The sequence below is a fragment of the Gopherus evgoodei genome, chromosome 3, assembly GCF_007399415.2.
Source record: "Gopherus evgoodei ecotype Sinaloan lineage chromosome 3, rGopEvg1_v1.p, whole genome shotgun sequence".
NCBI classification, from domain to species: Eukaryota; Metazoa; Chordata; order Testudines; family Testudinidae; genus Gopherus; species Gopherus evgoodei.
In genome coordinates this window covers 100,690,446-100,709,798 of record NC_044324.1, presented here as the reverse complement: position 1 = coordinate 100,709,798, position 19,353 = coordinate 100,690,446, and the positions used below count along the sequence as shown (strand labels likewise).

At 42.4% G+C, this 19,353-nt stretch overlaps 1 protein-coding gene across 1 annotated transcript in view; it reads right to left on the bottom strand.

The window, feature by feature from the left end:
- The window catches only part of SLC35F1 (solute carrier family 35 member F1), a 375,314-nt gene that overhangs the window by 57,967 nt on the left and 297,994 nt on the right, over positions 1-19,353 (bottom strand). The window contains exons 4-5 of the mRNA XM_030556184.1: positions 8,679-8,838; positions 4,559-4,715 (exon numbers count right to left, since the gene is read on the bottom strand). Of these exons, the coding sequence (XP_030412044.1) occupies positions 4,559-4,715; positions 8,679-8,838 (317 nt within the window). The remainder of the gene's footprint in view (positions 1-4,558; positions 4,716-8,678; positions 8,839-19,353) is intronic.

Genomic DNA, 19,353 nt, shown 5'->3' with positions numbered 1-19,353 from the left:
CTTTTACTTTTCCGTATGTCACTGGTACTTACATGTACCATGACCATCAGCTCCTCCCCAGCACTGCACATAAATCTGTCTAGATGCCTCAGGAGATCTGCAACCTTTGCATTCAGAAGGCAATTCACCATGTGGTTCTCCTGATCATCATAAACCCAACTGTTTATATTTCTAATAAGCAAATCTCCCATCATTATTACCAGGCTCTTCCTAATAACTGGGGTTCCCTCCCCAGAAGGAACTCATGATGTCCTCTAGAAGGACATTCCAAATATAACATCATTTCCCTATGCTCGTTTGATGTTCTCCCTTTCCTGAGATTTTCATCCTCCTCAACAGCACAGACACTGTCAAACTGGGGATGGGATGCTCTACTGTGTTTCCTGAAAGTCCCTTCTATGTACCTCTCTGTCTCCCTTAGCTCCTTCAGTTCTGCCACTCTAGCCTCAAGAGCTCATACTGTGTCTCTTTGGCCATGAATTTCTCGCATCAAAAGCACATATACACCACCTGCTCATGCTGCATTCAGTGCAATAAACTGGAGAACCTCCACCCTTCATTCTTTTTACTTTTGCAGGAGTGGTTTGGGGGTTTTATTTTTGTTTTTTTTGGAGTGGAGTTATTGGCCTAAATTTAGAGTATGTTTGCCAGGTGCCCTCCCCCCACGCTTCTCTTATACTCATTCCCCTTCCCCCCTTACCTCCTGCGTGTTTTTTTTTCTAGAGGGCTTTTCTGGCGCTTTTTAGTAGCTATGTTATAGCCACCTCTTCCTGCTGCTGAACTCTGTCTTATGCTCTCTCACTCTGCCATGGAACTCTCTCTGCTTGAGAACTGGACCTGGAAGGATTGTCTTTCGAACTCCCTCACAAAACTTCCATGTTCACTAACTTTTCTGGTTGCTGTGGACAGGGCCGGCTCTAGCCATTTCGCTGTCCCAAGCACGGCAGCACGCCGCGGGGGTGCTCTGCCGCTCGCCGGTCCCGCGGCTCTGGTGGACCTCCCGCAGGCATGCCTGCGGATGCTTCACTGGAGCCATGGGACCAGCGGACCCTCCGCAGGCATGCCTGCGGGAGGTCCACTGGAGCCGTCTGCCGCCCTCCCGGCAACCGGCAGAGCGCCCCCTGTGGCATGCCGCCCCAAGCATGCGCTTGGCGTGCTGGGGCCTGGAGCCGGCCCTGACTGTGGAGGTGACTTTTTAAACCCTTGTTCTATGTAAATTATCCCTGTCCCCTCGTCAAGGCATCCTAAAGAGGCTAGGGATCAAGAGATCACAGGCTAGAGCCTCATTAGTAAGCTCTCAGCCTAGCCTAGCAAGCCACTTGGCTCAGCACAGAGCCCTTCAAAACAGACCATATTATAATCTTCAAGCAAGCAAGCAATGTGTAAAGAAAGAGAGAAAATTATTCTACTTTCAGCCACGGCAGTAGAGGTGTGTCTCCAGGAGGGGTTTCAATAAGGAGAAGACTGTGGTTTTGTGGACTAGCTCAGGAAGGGCATCCCATGTACAGAGGGCAGCATACATAGAATAAGGCAAGCTAATGATTGTTGAAGAAGCAAACGGTGCCTCAAAGCTGCAGAGCAAACAAGGAGGTGAGGGTAGGGAGACAAGAGGCTAAGTGGTCCAGTACTCTGGAAGTTGAAGTGTAGAGGATGAGGATGGGAGGCAATGAAGAGAGGAAGAGGGAGAGCTAGGTATCAAAACCAGAAGAGGAAGTTAGCTGGTGAGGAGAGGACTGTTCATGATCTATAACAACTACATGGTAAATGAGGGGGACAAACAACATAATGGAGTGCTGTTCCACAGAACATAATTTACTGTCATATACTTCTTCTGTATTGCCTTTTCCTGACCTGGGGCCTTGCAGCAAAGTTCTTATATTTATAGATTCATAGATTCATAGACTCCAAGACTGGAAGGGACCTCAAGAGGTCATCGAGTCCAGTCCCCTGCCCTCATGGCAGGACCAAATATTGTCTAGACCATCCCTAATAGACATTTATCTAACCTACTCTTAAATATCTCCAGAGATGGAGATTCCACAACTTCCCTAGGCAATCTATTCCAGTGTTTAACTACCCTGACAGTTAGGAACTTTTTCCTAATGTCCAACCTAAATCTCCCTTGCTGCAGTTTAAGCCCATTGCTTCTTGTTCTATCATTGGAGGCTAAGGTGAACAAGTTTTCTCCCTCCTCCTGATGACACCCTTTTAGATACCTGAAAACTGCTATAATGTCCCCTCTCAGTCTTCTTTTTTCCAAACTAAACAAACCCAATTCCTTCAGCCTTCCTTCATAGGTCATGTTCTCAAGACCTTTAAGCATTCTTGTTGCTCTTCTCTGGACCCTCTCCAGTTTCTCCACATCTTTCTTGAAATGTGGTGCCCAGAACTGGACACAATACTCCAGCTGAGGCCTGACCAGCACAGAGTAAAGCGGAAGAATGACTTCTCGTGTCTTGTTTACAACACACCTGTTAATGCATCCCAGAATCACGTTTGCTTTTTTTGCAACAGTATCACACTGTTGACTCATATTAAGCTTGTGGTCTGCTATGACCCCTAGATATCTTTCTGCCATACTTCATTTAACATTTTGCTCAGCAGGGTAACCTCATGAACTGCAACATTTTGTTTTCAAGACAATCCTGGGGGACAGCCCGTAAACTGAGATATAAGTCTCATGCATATAAAGGCAGATATAATTCCATTATTTTACAGAGAAAATGATCTCATTATTTTATGCACAGCATTAGATTTATAATATATCAACAGCAAACAAATACAATTTCTTCCTCCTTCCCCTGCCCCCCTCCTCAGGATGCAACTCTCCTGACAAGAGTAAGCTAAAAGATAATGAAATATTGCAGTTTTACTATCAAACTCATTCTTCCTCACACTAGGTTTTGTAATAGATGCTTCATTTTTCAATCTATGTATTATGGTTCCTGACTATAATGCCCAGATTAGCATCCATTAATTTGTATCCCAGCACCCATGAATGCCACCAAAATAGATGCTGCTGCTGACATGCTGGACAACTGTCTGATTTCCAAGACAGATTCCTTATCTAGACTGTTCCCATCTATTTTAGATCCTTATTGCACTGAAATAGCTAATAATCACCTACAGCTTTTCAAGCTATGCTTCTATAAATTCAGTGCAGAAAACTCAAATGGTAGATTGCATTATTATTTTAATATAATATAGAGTGTTTTTCATCCACAGGTTTTAAAGCAATTTATAAAGGCCACAGTATCAGTACCCCCATTTTACAAATGGGAAAACTGAGGTACAGGTGTAAAGTGAGCTCCCAAAGTCCAGCAGCAGAGCTGGGATTAGAACTCTACTCTCCTGAGTCACAGGCCTGTACTGTCTCCTTCAGGCAACACTGCCTCCTAGATGTGTCTAAGTTGACATACATTTAGTAAGACTCCATAATGACTGTCTTCTGTATCATTACCTATTGTTGACCATGTATACCTATACCAAGGCAATAAAAATGATTCTCCCCAAGCAAATCAGACAGTTTTACCAGTTCTTATTTCCTTTATGCAGTTTACTTGTGCAGCGAGCAGTTAATTTAAAACACTTAAGTCATGTGCCCAGAAGCCACAACAATGGGTATACAAAAATAATAAACTAGTCTACTAAACAAATGTAGTTGGTTCAGTGGGACTCAATAGAGATTTATAGCTGATCATTCTCTGTTCTTGGAGGCTGAGCAGATCAGCTGTGCAGATAAGCCACCAGTTTTGATTAATAATTTACAAGTTATTTTGGGCACCACAATAATCAGATCTGCATAAAATTTAGCAATATTACCTAATGATGGTTTGGAGTGGTATTTTCCTTCACCAGCCACATTTTCAAAGGCTGGAGCCTACTCTCCAGCTACAAAGCCTGCCTCCGGAGCGCAAAATGGACACTTGCGCACATCACTTACCCATTTATGTGAATATATGTGGGCTTTATGGGTGAAATGGATGTGCCTGCAATTCATGAGCCAAGCTTGGGAGCCTTTGGCCCTTTCTGTGTTATCACTGCAAAGTGACTGTTTCCGTGTTTTCTTTCATATCTTTCTAAATATCATAAACTATTTACATGGAGTAAAACTATTAATGAAATACTCTCTGGCAGAGTCAGTGTTTCCATCTGCTTATAAATTCTAGGTGACTTTTTATAAACATGAATCACAATTAGAGATAGGTGTGGCCTGTATCATTCCTAATACAGCTCAAGATGTTAAACTGCCATTTGTCCTGGAATAGCAAATATGTGGACACAATTTTACATCTATCAGTCTACATTTGGTACTTATAGAACACAATCCACTGTAGTGTTTCAGTGCAAATTTAGGTAATTATTTAGATCATTGCTGAAATGTACTCACCTTATAGGAAATATTAAAACTGACCAAGTAAAGACTTAAAACACAAGAATTTAAACAGTCTACTCTCCACAGAAAATGTTTGGCTAAGAAGAAAGGAGAATGAAACCAAGAAAAAACTAACCGGTGAATTAGTTTCAACAGGCTCAAACCACAAACCCTCTCACTTACAGCTGAATTCCACTGAAGAAGGAGCCAAACAGCCCAATCATGCCCAAGAACTCCACCCGACTCATGTTTCGGACAATGTACTCCTCACAAACATTGGAGATGCCGTAGAGTGTTGCTCCACCTAGTACTAAGAGATCCCCTATCAGCTTATTTTCACCTAGGAATAAATGGAGAAAAAACACAGGAGGCTTCAAAATAGTGATCATTTGCCTAGAACTATTGCAAGCCCTTCCCCACAGACTCGAGACCTAGCAAAATAGCCCACGTCTTTGTAAACAACTTGCATGCAAATATACTGTTGTTTGCCGATTTGCATTCAAAATGTAAAGCCAACTTAGCAGAGACAGAGGGAGAGATTTCATTGTTTTGTGAAGGAGATTAACTGGAGGAGAAGATGACTTTGTAAAGTCCAGAAAAAAATAGCACAGTCCAGAGACTAACCTTTTTTGTTTTTTGGTGTGAAGTACAGAGTAGTGATGATGGAGATTTTTACACTGTATTGAACGACTGTAGTGCTGTCTAATGTACCAGACACAGGGAAAAAACATACCTGCCTGATGTGCATTGCCACTGAAGTACTGGCAGTCTCAAAGAGCGTTCAAAACCTCCTTAAATCTTGGAAGCTTTTATTGTTATTTTAGTAGAGAGCTTTCAGGTAGGTTTATTCAAGTTCCAACTATTCCAGAAAACTTAGGCACTGATCCTGCAAAGACTTATGAGTGTGATTAACCTTAAGCATGTGACTAATCCCAGTTATTTCATTAGGGCTATTGACTAGACCAGGTTGAAGAGATTTCAAAAAAACCATGTTCCATCAAAAATATGCAGTTCTGTCAACAATGAAATGCTTTGCAAAATAGGGTAGATTTTGCCAGAATTTCATTTTGGAAGGAAATGGAGAGAAAAACAGTTCCAACAATGTCAAAACATCCCATTTCCACACTTTTGGAACACTACATTTTGATTTTTCATTTGGAATGACTTTTCATTTTGAAATATTATTTAATTAGTATTATATTATGAAACAGCACTATGTTATAGTGCACTAAGGAACTTCTAGTTCATGCCAGCAGAGTCTATATGGACCAACTGACATGCAAAACTAAGAAAGCTTTAGAAATCACACATCTGTAGAGTGCATTACCCTGCCATGAAGACAAGCCCTTAGGCACCTGGGTAACTTTATTCACGTGAGTTCAACAACCCAGAAGTGCCTAAGTCTTTGTAGGATCAAGCCCTGTGTTGTTACATACACAATTTCTCATTCAGCTGATGCCTAGCACATTTTGGGGGACTGTTAACATAATAAATAATATCTGTATGAGAGACTATGCTACAGTGATATCAGGTATGTCCTGTAAATGTATACATTCACTACCCTTGAACATAAACAGTTTGTGCACAGGAGGAGAAGAGATTTATTGAGAAATAATAAAAGTGTACTTGTTTCTAGTTCATCCCCTTCTTTTGTTTGCCTAGCCAGGGAAAATATCCTATAAACAGTGCAGCGCTTTTTAATGAAGAGCCTCCTGAAGCCTTTTATTTCACCACCAGCATTTATTTATTTATTTAGAGTCCATCTTGACCGCATTTCATAAATAGAACCAGCTCATATATTTTACTTCATTAAAGGGGACACATAACATAAAAGTCATTCCCTGAGTTTTAATAAAGCCATTTTATAATTTTAAAAGAGCTGTGATACTTAGCATGAAAGGCAGATGCTTGTGGTTGAATTTCTTCTCCTTGCATACCAATAAACACAGATACAGACAGTCCTTCAGGTCCAGGTCTACATTAGAAGCAGTGCTGGCTCCAGGCACCTGCACTCCAAACGCGTGCCTGGGGCGGCAAGCTGTGGGGGGCACCCTGTCGTTCCCTGCGAGGGCGGCAATCAGGCAGCCTTCTGCGGCTTGCCTGCGGGAGGTCCCTGGTCCCGTGGATTTGGCAGCAATTCGACGGCGGGTACACCAAAGCCACGGGACCGGGGACCTCCCGCAGGCAAGCCACCGAATCCACGGGACCAGGGACCTCCCACAGGCACACCGCCGAAGGCTGCCTGACTGCCATGCTCGGGGCGGTAAAAAAGCTAGAGCCGCCCCTGATTAGAAGCAGGCAATAATGTGAGTACAGAATGTTCTGGGATCAAAATACCTAGTAGCCTTATCTGTATAGTATCAATGAATATGACAAATACTACTTGCTTCTTGTCAGTAACCTGCCAAGTGACTATCTCAATCTAATGACTTACTCTAGTTAGTATGGGATTGTCTCTTAACTTTTTCTTTTCCTAAATAGAACAAGTGAAGTCAAGTGAACTAATTAATGTTGCTAGAGAGGAAGGCCACATGATGGATTCCACACAAATCTAGTTTCAATTTCCAAGTTTCCTCAACAGCAACCGCCATAGCTGTACACCTGCTAAGAAGCAAAGGATAGAACTCCTGGTCCCTGGCTCCTTTACCTAAGGGGCAGATCTTTTAGTACATTCCTAAGTGGCTTAGAACTCCACTGGACAGACTCCTCTGTGTATGGTTCTTCCTCCTCCGTGCCATTTCTCACAGCTGCTTCACTGGCCCCTGAATCTCTGCATGCCCTCTCCACCCTGGTCCCCAGCTCTGCAAGTTCCCAGTGAGCCACAGTGCATCCACCCAATGAGGAGCAGGTGAATCGGTAGCCAGGATGTTTCCTTTGGTGCCTGAGGGTGAAATCCTGACCTTGCTGATGTCAGCGGGTGTTTTGCCATAGACTTCAATGGGGCTGGGATTGCATCCCAAAGTGTACAGCAGTTGAGGACTAACTCTTGAGAAATTTTTAAGGAGCACAGAGGGGAGCCCTCCTCTGGTGCACCTGAGCCAAAATATTTAAGTCATTAATGAAAACTGCTTAAGTAAAAGCAATGAAAAAAATTGCAAAACACTATAGGTGTTTCTGTAAGGATGTAGAAGCACTGTATGATATTGTATTGTATTAACTGAGAAACAGGCTATGATCTTGTAACTAAGATTACAATGCATTACACACATGCCCATGCAACCTTAACTTTGGCCTTTCCTGACTTTTGAGTGTAGGCAATGCTGCTGTTTTCTGAATGTAGTTTTATTTTTTGTGTAGAGTTTTTCTTAATGCAGCTCTGATTTGCTGATTCATGGGACAGAGCAGATCTTCTCCTTTGTAGCTGGAACAGAGTTGCTTCTTGGGTAGGGAGATGAAGTGAAAGTCTTCAGGACAGGAAAAGAGAAAGTGATGGGACAACACAGGCAGATCTGCTCTCTATAAACCCGCTCAGTTTTTGTTCTGTAGCATCTTGGCAAGCGCAGTTTTCCCTGCACTTACTTTTGTATTCAGAACACTGACTTTAAAATCCCAGTGCATTATGCTCAGCTCAAAATTCAATACTTATAATTTAGAATGAAAACAGCATCCAACTGCCAATTTTTAAAAAGAACTCGTTCTCTTCCCACATCAGTTGGGCCGGCACTAGAAAAATCAATGTGACAGAAGATATTGATTGATGAAATGTAGCCCCTTCTATACTGCCCATCAGTGTGCTGTAATTGTGGCTAAAAACACATTATTCGTATAATCTAAAAAAAGCGTGTTTTACATATAAACCAGTTATTTCAGGTATGATGCAGGTATCTCCACAATTAACCTTTATTTCAGATTTGGTGCAGCACACGATGGAGATTGTTAATTTGTGGGTTGGATGTGTCTGAGTATGTGACCAGTGAAGTAGGCTGTGTGCAGAAAGTGAGCAAAAGGGAACAGAAGTGAGAAAACAGACTGGAAGGGCTAAGAGAGAATAGGGGCCTGTAGCTCAAAGATGCAGCCAAAAGCTGAGCAAAATTGCTGCTGAGGCTTGAAGAAAAAGTGTTTCAAGTCATCTCCCTAAGTGGCAATGACCCTCATTAGTTGGGGTCATTTTATTCTATGGCTCCTTCCCTCGATGAATGGATGTTGAGGCATGGAGATGGTTGAAAACTCAGAAACACATTTAAATCCACACATGATCTCCTGGGGCCTTTCCCTTCTTTGCCCCCTTCCTACCCTCTTGGATCACCTCAGAGTTACATAGCTTTCCCTGAATGAAATCACACAAATGTATCCAAAGACTCACCTGCTTCTTGCTGTCTCCCGACAAGGACGTCTGCTCCTGCCATACAGCCCATGCCCAGAATGCAGACCACAATTCCAATGAAATGAACTGCCTTATATCGGACCAGCAGGAAGAACCAGGACAGTAATATCACCACTGGGATAACAAAACAGTCTAGGAGCTGTCAAGGAGGAGGAGAACAACAACAAAAAAACATTGCTGCACAGGTTACTCTAAAAACACTAACCTAGTGACAATTAAAGGAGCAGAACAGAGGACTATTTACTGATAGTTTTCCTTACCAGAAACAGTGTGACTTTGTGGCTAAAACACAAGACAAGGAGCCAGGAATTCTGCATTTGATTCCTGGCTGTGCCACTGACTCACCATGTGACCTTGGTCAGATCATCCAAGGCCAGATTGTCAGCAGTGTTCATCATTCACAATTTGGGCCACATTTTGAAAAGCTGGGCACAAGTGTCACAATGAGAGCTGAGCATTTTTGAAAATCTGGCTCTTATTATGGATGATGATCACTTGAAAAATCAAGCTCTGAGCTCATCTAAAGAAAAAAAAAATCAGACCATTAATGCATTTCAGTTTTCTCATCCATAAAATCTGGATAGTACCTCTTTCAAAGGGGTCTTGTAAGAATTAATCATGAATTGGCCTGATTTTCAGAGAGACCCACCAGCTAAGAAAATCAGATCAAATATTTGTAAAAGAGCTACCAGCATACCACTGAAAGCCAAAGACTTTGAGCAAAATATTTCAAAGTGCCTAAGTAGCTTAGACACCTAAGTCCCATTTTCAAGGGCCAGATCCTCAAAGGGACTCAGGTGCTTAACTCCCATTGAAAATAATGGGAGTTATGTATCCAAATCCCTTTGAGAATCTGGGCCTTAGTCATACAGAAGATTCAATGCCATTAATTTACTCCTTAATGCTTAAGTAACTTTTGAAATTGGGACTTAAGCTCCTAAGTCACTTAGCTGCTTTTGAATATTTTTAGGAGAAAGTGTAACGGACTTTACATGAAACTGGTTGTCCGACTTACATGATGGGTTTTCTGCTTCCATAAAAACAGTGGTTCACAGTACAGTTAATCAGTAAAATGAAAAGGTAAAAGGTATGTCTACACTACGGAGACCATACCAGCATAGCTATGCCAGCACAGTTCCATAGTGTAGACTTAGTTTACACTAACAGAAGTTCCCCGGCCCCCATCAGAGGAACACCATCCCTGAACAATGTTAGCTATGTTGATGGAAGCATTCTTTCAGTGACCTGGCTGTGTCTACACTGGGGGTTGGGGTGGGATCTACTGGCATTGCAACGTTGATGCGGGGTATAGTTTTAACCCATACCTCACCAGCATAGCAATGCAGATCCAACTTTCAAGTGTCAGCAAAACCAAACATTTTGAAAGACATGAAGTGAAGTTTGGCACCCATGTGCCATTAAACTTCAGTGGGAGCTGGTGCTGAATCCCACTTTGTGCCTTTCAGAATCTCTCCCTGAGTGTTTAATTGCAAGTTATATGGCTAGTAAGGCAAGGTATTTCACTATCTCGCTTATCCTTAGAGAAATTTATTACTTAGGGCTCCACTGTATGCAGACTGTCTGTGAAACATGGAAGTTTTATTCTGTGTATTTCTCTGGATGTTATTCCCTTAATTTTGGCGGATGCAGGGTGGCTTTTTTTTCCATTGGAGCAATGGCCTAGCATCTGTATGTGTCTGCACTCTATTCTCTCAGTTTTGGTAACCATTATACTTAGAAAATATTACTGAATAATGACTATATCCCATTAAACTTCTGCTTATACATGTCTATTACAATCGTATATTAGGTGTAATACACAGTGTAACAAAGTTCCTCCTCTGTCTTGGTGGGTCCTGCGCTTATTGGCAGATTTGCTCACCTCAGTGATCTTCCCCACAGTCTGGATCAACTCCTCCTGTGTCTGATCAGGAGTTGGGAGGTTTGGGGGAAACCCGGGCCCGCCCTCTACTCCGGGTTCCAGCCCAGGGCCCTCTGGATTGCAGCTGTCTAGAGTGCCTCTTGTAACAGTTGCATGACAGCTACAACTCCCTGGGCTACTTCCCCATGGCCTTCTCCAAACACTTTCTTTATCCTCACCACAGGACCTTCCTCCTGGCGCCTGATAATGCTTGTACTCCTTAGTCCTCCAGCAGCACACCCTCTCACTCTCAGCTCCTTGTGCATCTTGCTCCCAGCTCCTCACACGCACTTCCTCTCCTCTGGCTCTCCCTTCCCTGACTGGAGAGAGAGCTCCTTTTTAAACCCAGGTCCCCTGATTAGCCTGCCTTGATTGGCTGCAGGTGTTCTAATCAGCTTGTCTGCCTGAATTGATTCTAGCAGGTTCCTGATTACTCTAGTGCAGCCCCTGCTCTGGTCACTCAGGGAACAGAAAATTACCCATCAAGTGACCAGTATATTTGCCCTCTACCAGACTCCTGTACCCCACTGGTTTGGGTCTGTCACAACAGCTACAACTGGATAAGTTAAGGTCAGAATTTCAGCCTAAAAACATTGACTAAAAAGCAAAATAAAATGCCAAGATGTGTTTCCATTGCTCGGCCGCACTTGCTATTTGTATTATGCTTTGAATTCATGTAATAGGATGAATAGTAGCACAAGCACAAGCTTAACAATTCAAAATTGTATGTGAATATGACACTGGTGGATTTTATTGATCTCCTTACTTACAGTTTCAAAATAGAAAGTAAGCCTAAAAAAAGGTGCGGCTGTTTCTCTAAGTACCATGTGCCATCAGGATTCAGATTTACACAAGAGAACAGGCATTTCCTCATCTGTCACATTAGAAATGACCAAAGGGGAACTGCTAATTAGAAGAGGAGAGGTGGGGGCAGAGAAATCCCTCTCCACATTCTACAGTACCTCAGGGCCAGTCACTGACAGGTGGCAGCTGTGAGGGGAAGCTCTCACCACACGATTTGCTTGAGGGCAGTGCTAATGAGGAGCTCTAACACAAGGAAGGGGAGTGTGTAATTGGAAGAAAATTCACTGAATGTTTAGAAAGGAAGAATCAGCTCATCTGTTTCTTGCTGTTCTCCACTGGGAGTTTGCTGACCAGCACTTTTTCCTTTTGATATTGATACAGATCAGCAATTATTCCTGCACATTAGTGACCTTATTTCTAAAGCTTTCTGTCTCCCTTTTTCCAGAGACTTATGATACATTCCAGTTACATCCTTGCATGCACACTCTGTTTGCACAGATCGAAGAATAGATGTCACTATCAGCAAGAGGGTATATGTTTGCAATTCACAAATATGATAAAACATAGTAATTGTTAAAAATGTTATCACCAGTGGGGGAAAAAATTCTCTCAGATGTCTGTTATCAACCCTGGCTCAGAGGCAGTGCAATGTCTTTTAATTATCAACCACCTAGAGAAGTTTTGTCTGGCATATTAACATAAGAATATAAGAATTGCCACACCGGAACAGATCAGTGGATTGGTTAGTCTCGCACCCTGTCTCCTAAAATGATTTAAATCAGAATTTTCACTAGAGGAATCCACAGAAGGGGATAGCAGGATCTAGGTAAATTGAACCCACGTTCTACCTCAGCATCATGTGCAAGGAATATTTAAATTGTGTGCACCATATATGATGACAAGTTTACCATCTTCCCATGACAAAAAGAGAGAATTTATCTGATGACGTCTGACCTGATTCTACCCTGGGTTTGGGTAGAAACAGGTCACTTTAACTTGAAAATATGGTATGTACAGGAACTTCTTTATAACATTTTAATTAACTTTCCCATTGTATGCACATTTAAAAATAATAATAAAAAATCAATTGCATCCTGGAAATGGAAAAATTAGCATGACAAGATACGTGTTTGACAAATATCAACCCAGGACCAACTTCACATATTTCACAATAATCGTTTGTTTAAAAAAAAGCATACGGTGATTAGAACTTCCTGAAGATAATGACAATAATGTGTCCCTTTGGATTAATTTTGATCATGTAGAGACATTTCACTGGCAACAGAGACAAAATGTAGAAATTATAGCAAATGCGATATACTGTAGTCAGTCAAAGTGCTGTCTAATGACTGACTCTTATTTACTAATAATAAGTTAAATACCAGAACTGAAACATGAGTGAGGCATAAGTCATCTTATCACAATAAATACTTCATATTCAGGAAAGCAACGATTCTGCTTTTATAGATACACAATTTTCTTAATGATTGGAGTAAACAACTATTCTGCTCTGTAAATCAATCATAATGATTTATTTTATAGTGACAAATCTTGATTTTGAAAGACAGGGAGATTTTAGGGAAGTATGATGACTGGGTGAGAACTGTTCAGTATAATCAACATAATTTGTGCATTCTCTTTTGCATAACAGTTAATTGAACAACAAAAAGAGCCGGGCAGCAACCAATGCACAGCTTCACAGTGTATTTTATCTGCAGGAATTGGGAATTATGTTCATTTTTCTCTTCCACCAAATAGGGAAAAAGGACAGAGAAAGTGCCATTAGCACTCCTTTCCCCATATAAAAATAAACCTGAACAAATCGCATGCTAAATTAATTAATCACGATCTGTTCTGCCCTCTAATGACAGATGTAAAATCAGCATAATTCATGGAAAAATATGCAATGTAAGGAATATTACATGTATTGACTATGTGCTGACTGATGCTGCTGTACTGTAATTAAGATTGCTGGGTTGCACTGTTCTAGTTAATAATTTATGGGTCAGATCCTGAACTACTGATGTCAGAATTTCGCTATTGATTTCAGTGGCATCAGTATCAGACTTTATGGGTGAGAGCCATCAACAGACTTAGGCACTGCAAGACACAGTGTCACAGGGCTGGTCTACACTGTGGAGGATCGATCTAAGATATGCAACTTCAGCTATGCTATTCGCGCAGCTGAAGTCGAAGTATCTTAGTTCAACTTACCTGGCCATCCTCACAGCGGCAAATCAACCGCTGCAGCTCCCCCGTCGATTCTGCTTACTCCTCCTGCTGAGGTGGAGTACGACGAGACGCGGCAAATCGATCCCCGATAGATTGATTACTACCCACCGATCTGGCGGGTAGTGTAGACGTGGCCACAGAGCCTAACTTTTTGGTGCCTGGAAGAATCGCAGAAACAAAACTCCGATCCACAAAGCCGAGTTAGGCATATAGATTCCTTATACAATGAATGGGGAGACAGAGGTGTCTAAGAGTGAGATCTACAAAAGCCAGCATGCTAGGCACGGAACTACCTAACCTAGCCTATGGGAGATGCTGAGGAGAGCAGTGTCCTAAACCCTGCCCCTCTTTTGGAGATAGGTGCCTAAGTCAGGGCTGCAGGGAGGCATCTATCTCTGCTTAGTGAGTCACAAATGAGAACTACAGAGTAATTCCCTCTCTCTCGCCCTATGACTGTTCCACTGTGGATAAATACTTACAGAGTCATTGGGCAAAAGAAAGAGAAAAAGAATGATTCTGTAATCCAGTTGTTAGGGCACCCACCTGGGAGGTGGGAGACCCCACGTATTGTACCCCTGCTCCAATGACTCTTTATTTATACACAGTGGAACAGCTTCACCTGGAGAGACTGAGGGAACCCACAACAGAATATCTCAAAGCTCAGTAGTTGTAGGACTCTCATGAGACCCTCTATTCAAATTCTTTCTTCCCCTCTGCTAGAGATAGGGGGATTGAACCTGGGTAACCCACATCCCAGGTGAGTCCTCTCACTAATGGGCTAAAAGTTATAAGGTGTGCACCACCTGCTCCTTTAGCCACATTTTTTGAATGGGAACCAATCTAGTAGGTGTGCTCAAAGGCTTCGGGATTGGACTCTGCACATGCGATAAGCTGACAAATGCCTTTAATCTCCTGGTTCATGATTCATTCTCAGGCTTGGGCAGCAGTTAGGCATCCAGAAGCATGATCAGAGGCAGAAACATAGACACAGATGGAACTTAGGCACCGGGTAGGGTGACCAGACAGCAAGTGTGAAAAATCGTGACGGGGTGGAGGGTAATAGGTGCCTATATAAGAAAAAGCCCCAAATATCAGGACTGTCCCTATAAAATTGGGACATCTGGTCACCCTAGCACCGAGTAAGTTTAGGCCCTACAGGGTTAGGCAGAAATTTTGTGGGTTACAGAAGAGCCAAAAGAGGGACACAGGTGTGTATACCCAAGACGTAGACCCCTAAGGTTTAGGCATCTAAACACCTTTGTGGATCCTACCCTATGTGCCGACTGTAATGTAACGAGTCTATCCTGTTTCTACTGTTTTAATGCTGAAAGGAGGTATATGTTTGTACACAACAGCACAGACATGCTTAAATATATACAGAATTTCAGCCTAAAAAGTGGCTTGTTATTCTTTTCATTACCATCTCCACTTCAGTTAGTACATCTCCTCATAAAAACACATATACTCAATTCAACTATATATCACACACACAAATGGATAATGAAAGCATCTCTTAAGAAATTACGACTGTGTCCCATCCTGCTCTTCCTCCCACCCCCGCCTCAAGCAGAATCATCAGCACTTCACATTGGATGGAACTGGGAAGAGATCTGCATCCATGTAGTCCAAGGTAAGACAAATCTTTTGAAGTATCTCATTGTTCAGCTCCCACTTGTGCTCCTGGGTATAAGTGTCTTCTCAGAGAATCTGCTACTTTGTTCTGCAATTCTGGTAGGTAATCCACTGAGATCTCTACATGTGAGATATGCACCAATTCCATCGTTTTATGGATTCTGCACATAAGGTCATAGAATCATAGGGTTAGGAGTGACCGCAAGGGTCATCTAGTGTAACCCCCTACCAAGATGCAGGATTTATTGTGTCTAAACCATCCAAGACAGGTACCTATCCAGCCTCCTTTTGAAAACTTCCAGTGAAGGACCATCCACAATCTTCCCAGGCAGTTTGTTCCATTGTCCTGCTGTTCTTACAGTTAGGATGTTTTTCCTGAGATTTAATCTAAAATCTGCTGCGATGTAGTTTGAATCTATTGCCTCTCGTCCTGCCTCTGAGGCAAGATAGAACAAATTTTCTCCATCTTATTCCTCCTTGATGATTTATATAATACATTGCTGTTCTGTTGTTCAGCATTGCTCTGATCAAGTGGCCCCAATGTGGGGTAAGAAATGATGGCAAGCATAATGGATTGCCCTGATATGGAGGGTGGTCTCATGTTGGGTCCATTTGCCTTAAGCTGTGAAGTCCTGAAAATGTGCACCCCAGCCTAGCAGGAAGGCATTTTTCACAGAAGGGTGGGGATGCAGGAATAGAAGTCCCACATAGACCTTTTGGGGATTCTTCTACCAATTGAAACAGTTAAGGACCTTTTGAGGTATTGACACCTGCTTGGACAGACTTTGTTTGTTGGATGCCTAGACTGTTCTCATACAGGTTCGAAGATAGCAGGAGTGTAGTCTTGCCAAAAATATATTACAAATGTATAGGCTGCCATGTGGTCCAGGAGTTGAAGGCAAGCCCTCACTGTGGCTTGTGGGCTCTACTGTATTGTGGAAATAAGGCTGGACATTGTAGCAAACCTGTGTGTGGGTAAGTATGCTCTGGTGGTGGTGAAGGCCACAGTAGGCCCAGTTAAGGTAATTTGTTGTGTAAGTGTGAGAGCTGACATTTCCAAGCTGAAGCCTAAGTAGAAGAATAGGGGTAGGATCTTGTTGGTTGTTGAGAACTGAATGACCCTTTACAAGCCAGTCATCCAGATAAGGAAATATAATTATTTCCATCTGGCAGAGATGGGCTGCTGTGGCTGAGAGGATCTTGGTAAAGATCCTGGGGTAGTGGAGAGATCTAAAAGTAGGATACCGTATTGGTAGTGGTCTCTGCCGATGACAAAGCATAGAAAATGTCTGTGGGACAGGTGTATGGCTATAAAAAACAAACCAGGCATCCTGAACATCAAGGGAGACAAACCAATCTCCAATGAGGAAATTATCTCTGGTAGGATTACCATTCTGAACCGTTGAGAGAGGATGAAAGTGTTCAAATTCCTGGGGTCCAGAATTGGTCTCCAGCTCCAGGACTCAGCCCCAAGATCAGAGCTGCCAGACCTCCACACCCTGCCAATGACACTGTGAAGAAGATAGAGTCCCCCAGATGACCTGATCCTCACTATCCATCAAGAAAAGTTCATCTGCCTTATTGGGAGTGGTGAGCATTGTATGCTTAGCGTGTGCATTCTGTTTTGGTGATTGTTAATAAATAGAGGTTAAGTAGGATATTACTGTGTAAGGCTCTTTCATTGGTAAAAGATCTGTAAACCTGCAAAAGATTAAGCCTTCAGTCCACAGGGAATGGGTGTTTGCTCTGAGCCCCGGAGGAGCAGTGCCCAGAGCCACAGAGGGATAAAATTAGGTGCCTTTTTCCTGGAGCCCTACAAACTGGGAAAGGGTGGAGGGTGCCTAAATCAGCTGAGTTATGCCTTGAGCCCTAGGAACTGAGTAGAGGTGGGATGTCCTAGAGTGTACAGGCAACAAATTTAGGTTAAAATTGGTTGCCTTAGAGTGTGTGTAACAAATAATTTTGTGTGGGTAACTCTTCAGAGGCACTGGGTCTGGTACTGACAGTAATACCACTTGAGGTTGCTTACTAGAAGGCTTCTCAGTATGTGGCATGGTCTTTTTAGTCAGTGCCAGATCTCGGTAATAGAGGAGATAGAAGCATCAGTGGTACACATGCCAGGTTGTTTAGTCTCCTTGGTTCCAGTTTGAGAGGTGACTTAGCCCATCTCTTGGTTTCTTCCTCTGGAGAACTGGGTCTCTTTTTTAAAATGTCTGGACAACTCTGAAGGATCCCCAGGGTCTTTGCTTACCACAGCAAAAATATTCACAAATATTCACTGCATTGGGCAGTAAAGCCAAACTGTAGGGGTGGAGAGATTTGGACCCTGTGGGTCTCAGAAAATGCTCTATAAGATGGAATTTTAGGCGGTCCCTCCATTTTCTGCATCTGCTTTTGAATCCAGAGCAGACCTTACATTTGGAAGGGATGAAAGTCTCTCCAAGGCAGTGGAGGCAGATAGAATGCCTGTTGCTGCAGGGCAAATACCTGGAGCAGGTGTGACAGGGTTTGAAGCCCAGACTTTTGGGCATAACATTTTAGGAAGGCTAGAGGAGGATGAATCAGAATGCTGGTCCCAACTAGGCAAAAAAAGGAGGAAAGGGGAATCCCCTCTCAAAAAAACCCCCACACATTTTTGCTAAATAACCAAAAATAAAGAAAAGTTAAGGAAAAAAGAAAGAGAACAATTAACAAAAGAAAACAGCAAGCTGCATGGATAGCTAAAATGGACATCGTGACATTCCATATCAAGCCACAGGAAATTGAGAAGGAATGGGAGCCACAGTGCGCCTGCCCTTCCTATATTTGTATCCTCGCTCTGGAGCACAAGAATGTGCAGGGCACAGTGGCAGACTAATGAACACTGCTGACAAAATCTCTGACCAACAATGCACGGAGGCACGCACATCCTGAAGTGGAAGCGACTACAGGGAAAATAACTCAAAGAACATACTTTTATTGTTGGTCTCCAGATGTCTATAAATCCGAGGTTTTACTATCTTCGTTTTTATCATGCCAGTCAAAGGCTTGAGTGCCCAAGGAATAAATTACCAGATAAATCACCATTTAGAAAAATGGCTCTCCCTTCTGCAATGGTCTTTTTTTGGTGGCTCCGTATGCATACACTATAGTACTGTGGCAGACAGCTTTGAAGAAGCAGCCTAAAGAGTTGCTTGATGTAGAATAAGGAAAACAATTAATACCAGATAATACAACAGAACAGCATATACTGCACTGCGTGTAGCTAAGACTCAGGGACTAATTAGGGCTGGCCTAAGTGATGAGATGGTGTTTGGCTGCTGTGCTGAAGACCTGGATTTTGGAAATGAATGTGAGATTCTCAGTCTTTAGACATCTGGGATCAGATTTTCAAAAGAGCTCAAAGCCAGACTTTCAAACGTTCAGCACCCATGTATTCAAAGTTTGTTTCCTGCCAGCATCATGAAGCACATACACATTTAAAGAGATCGAATGATCTACCATCTTGGAGAAAGATAGGGTGTTATTATGAGGCCAATCAGATTGGAAAGGGTATTTCATCTAATGAAATAGAGCCAGATCCTTTACTCATGATGAACTACACCAAATTCTGAAAGCAATCTCATTGAAATGAATGGGACTGCTTGCTGGGGAAAAAAAGCACTACTGAATGTGAGTAAACGGGGAGAAGGAGCAGAATCTGTCTCACAGTGCTGTATGATAAAATGGGGAAGAACTGAGCTGGAAGGCAAGTTAGATATGTTTGTATCACACACAATATGTTTAACAGAAAACTTTATAACACTGGTAAGATGAGCACGATGTAATATCTTGTAAATACAGTACCAGGAAACTGAAGTTTAAAAGAAATATACTTTATGTGAATACTGAGTCTAGACCTAAACAACAAAAAAATTCAGAACTTCTTATTACCTTGGGGAAAAGAGTTTTATCTGAAGTGGAAAGTGGGATCTTAAAACATCTCTTGAATAGTTACTAAACCTTCCATAGAACTACACCAGGGACATGTAAAAACAGCAAAGATAAATAGGAAAAGCAATACCTCATACGGTCCTAGAAGTTAAC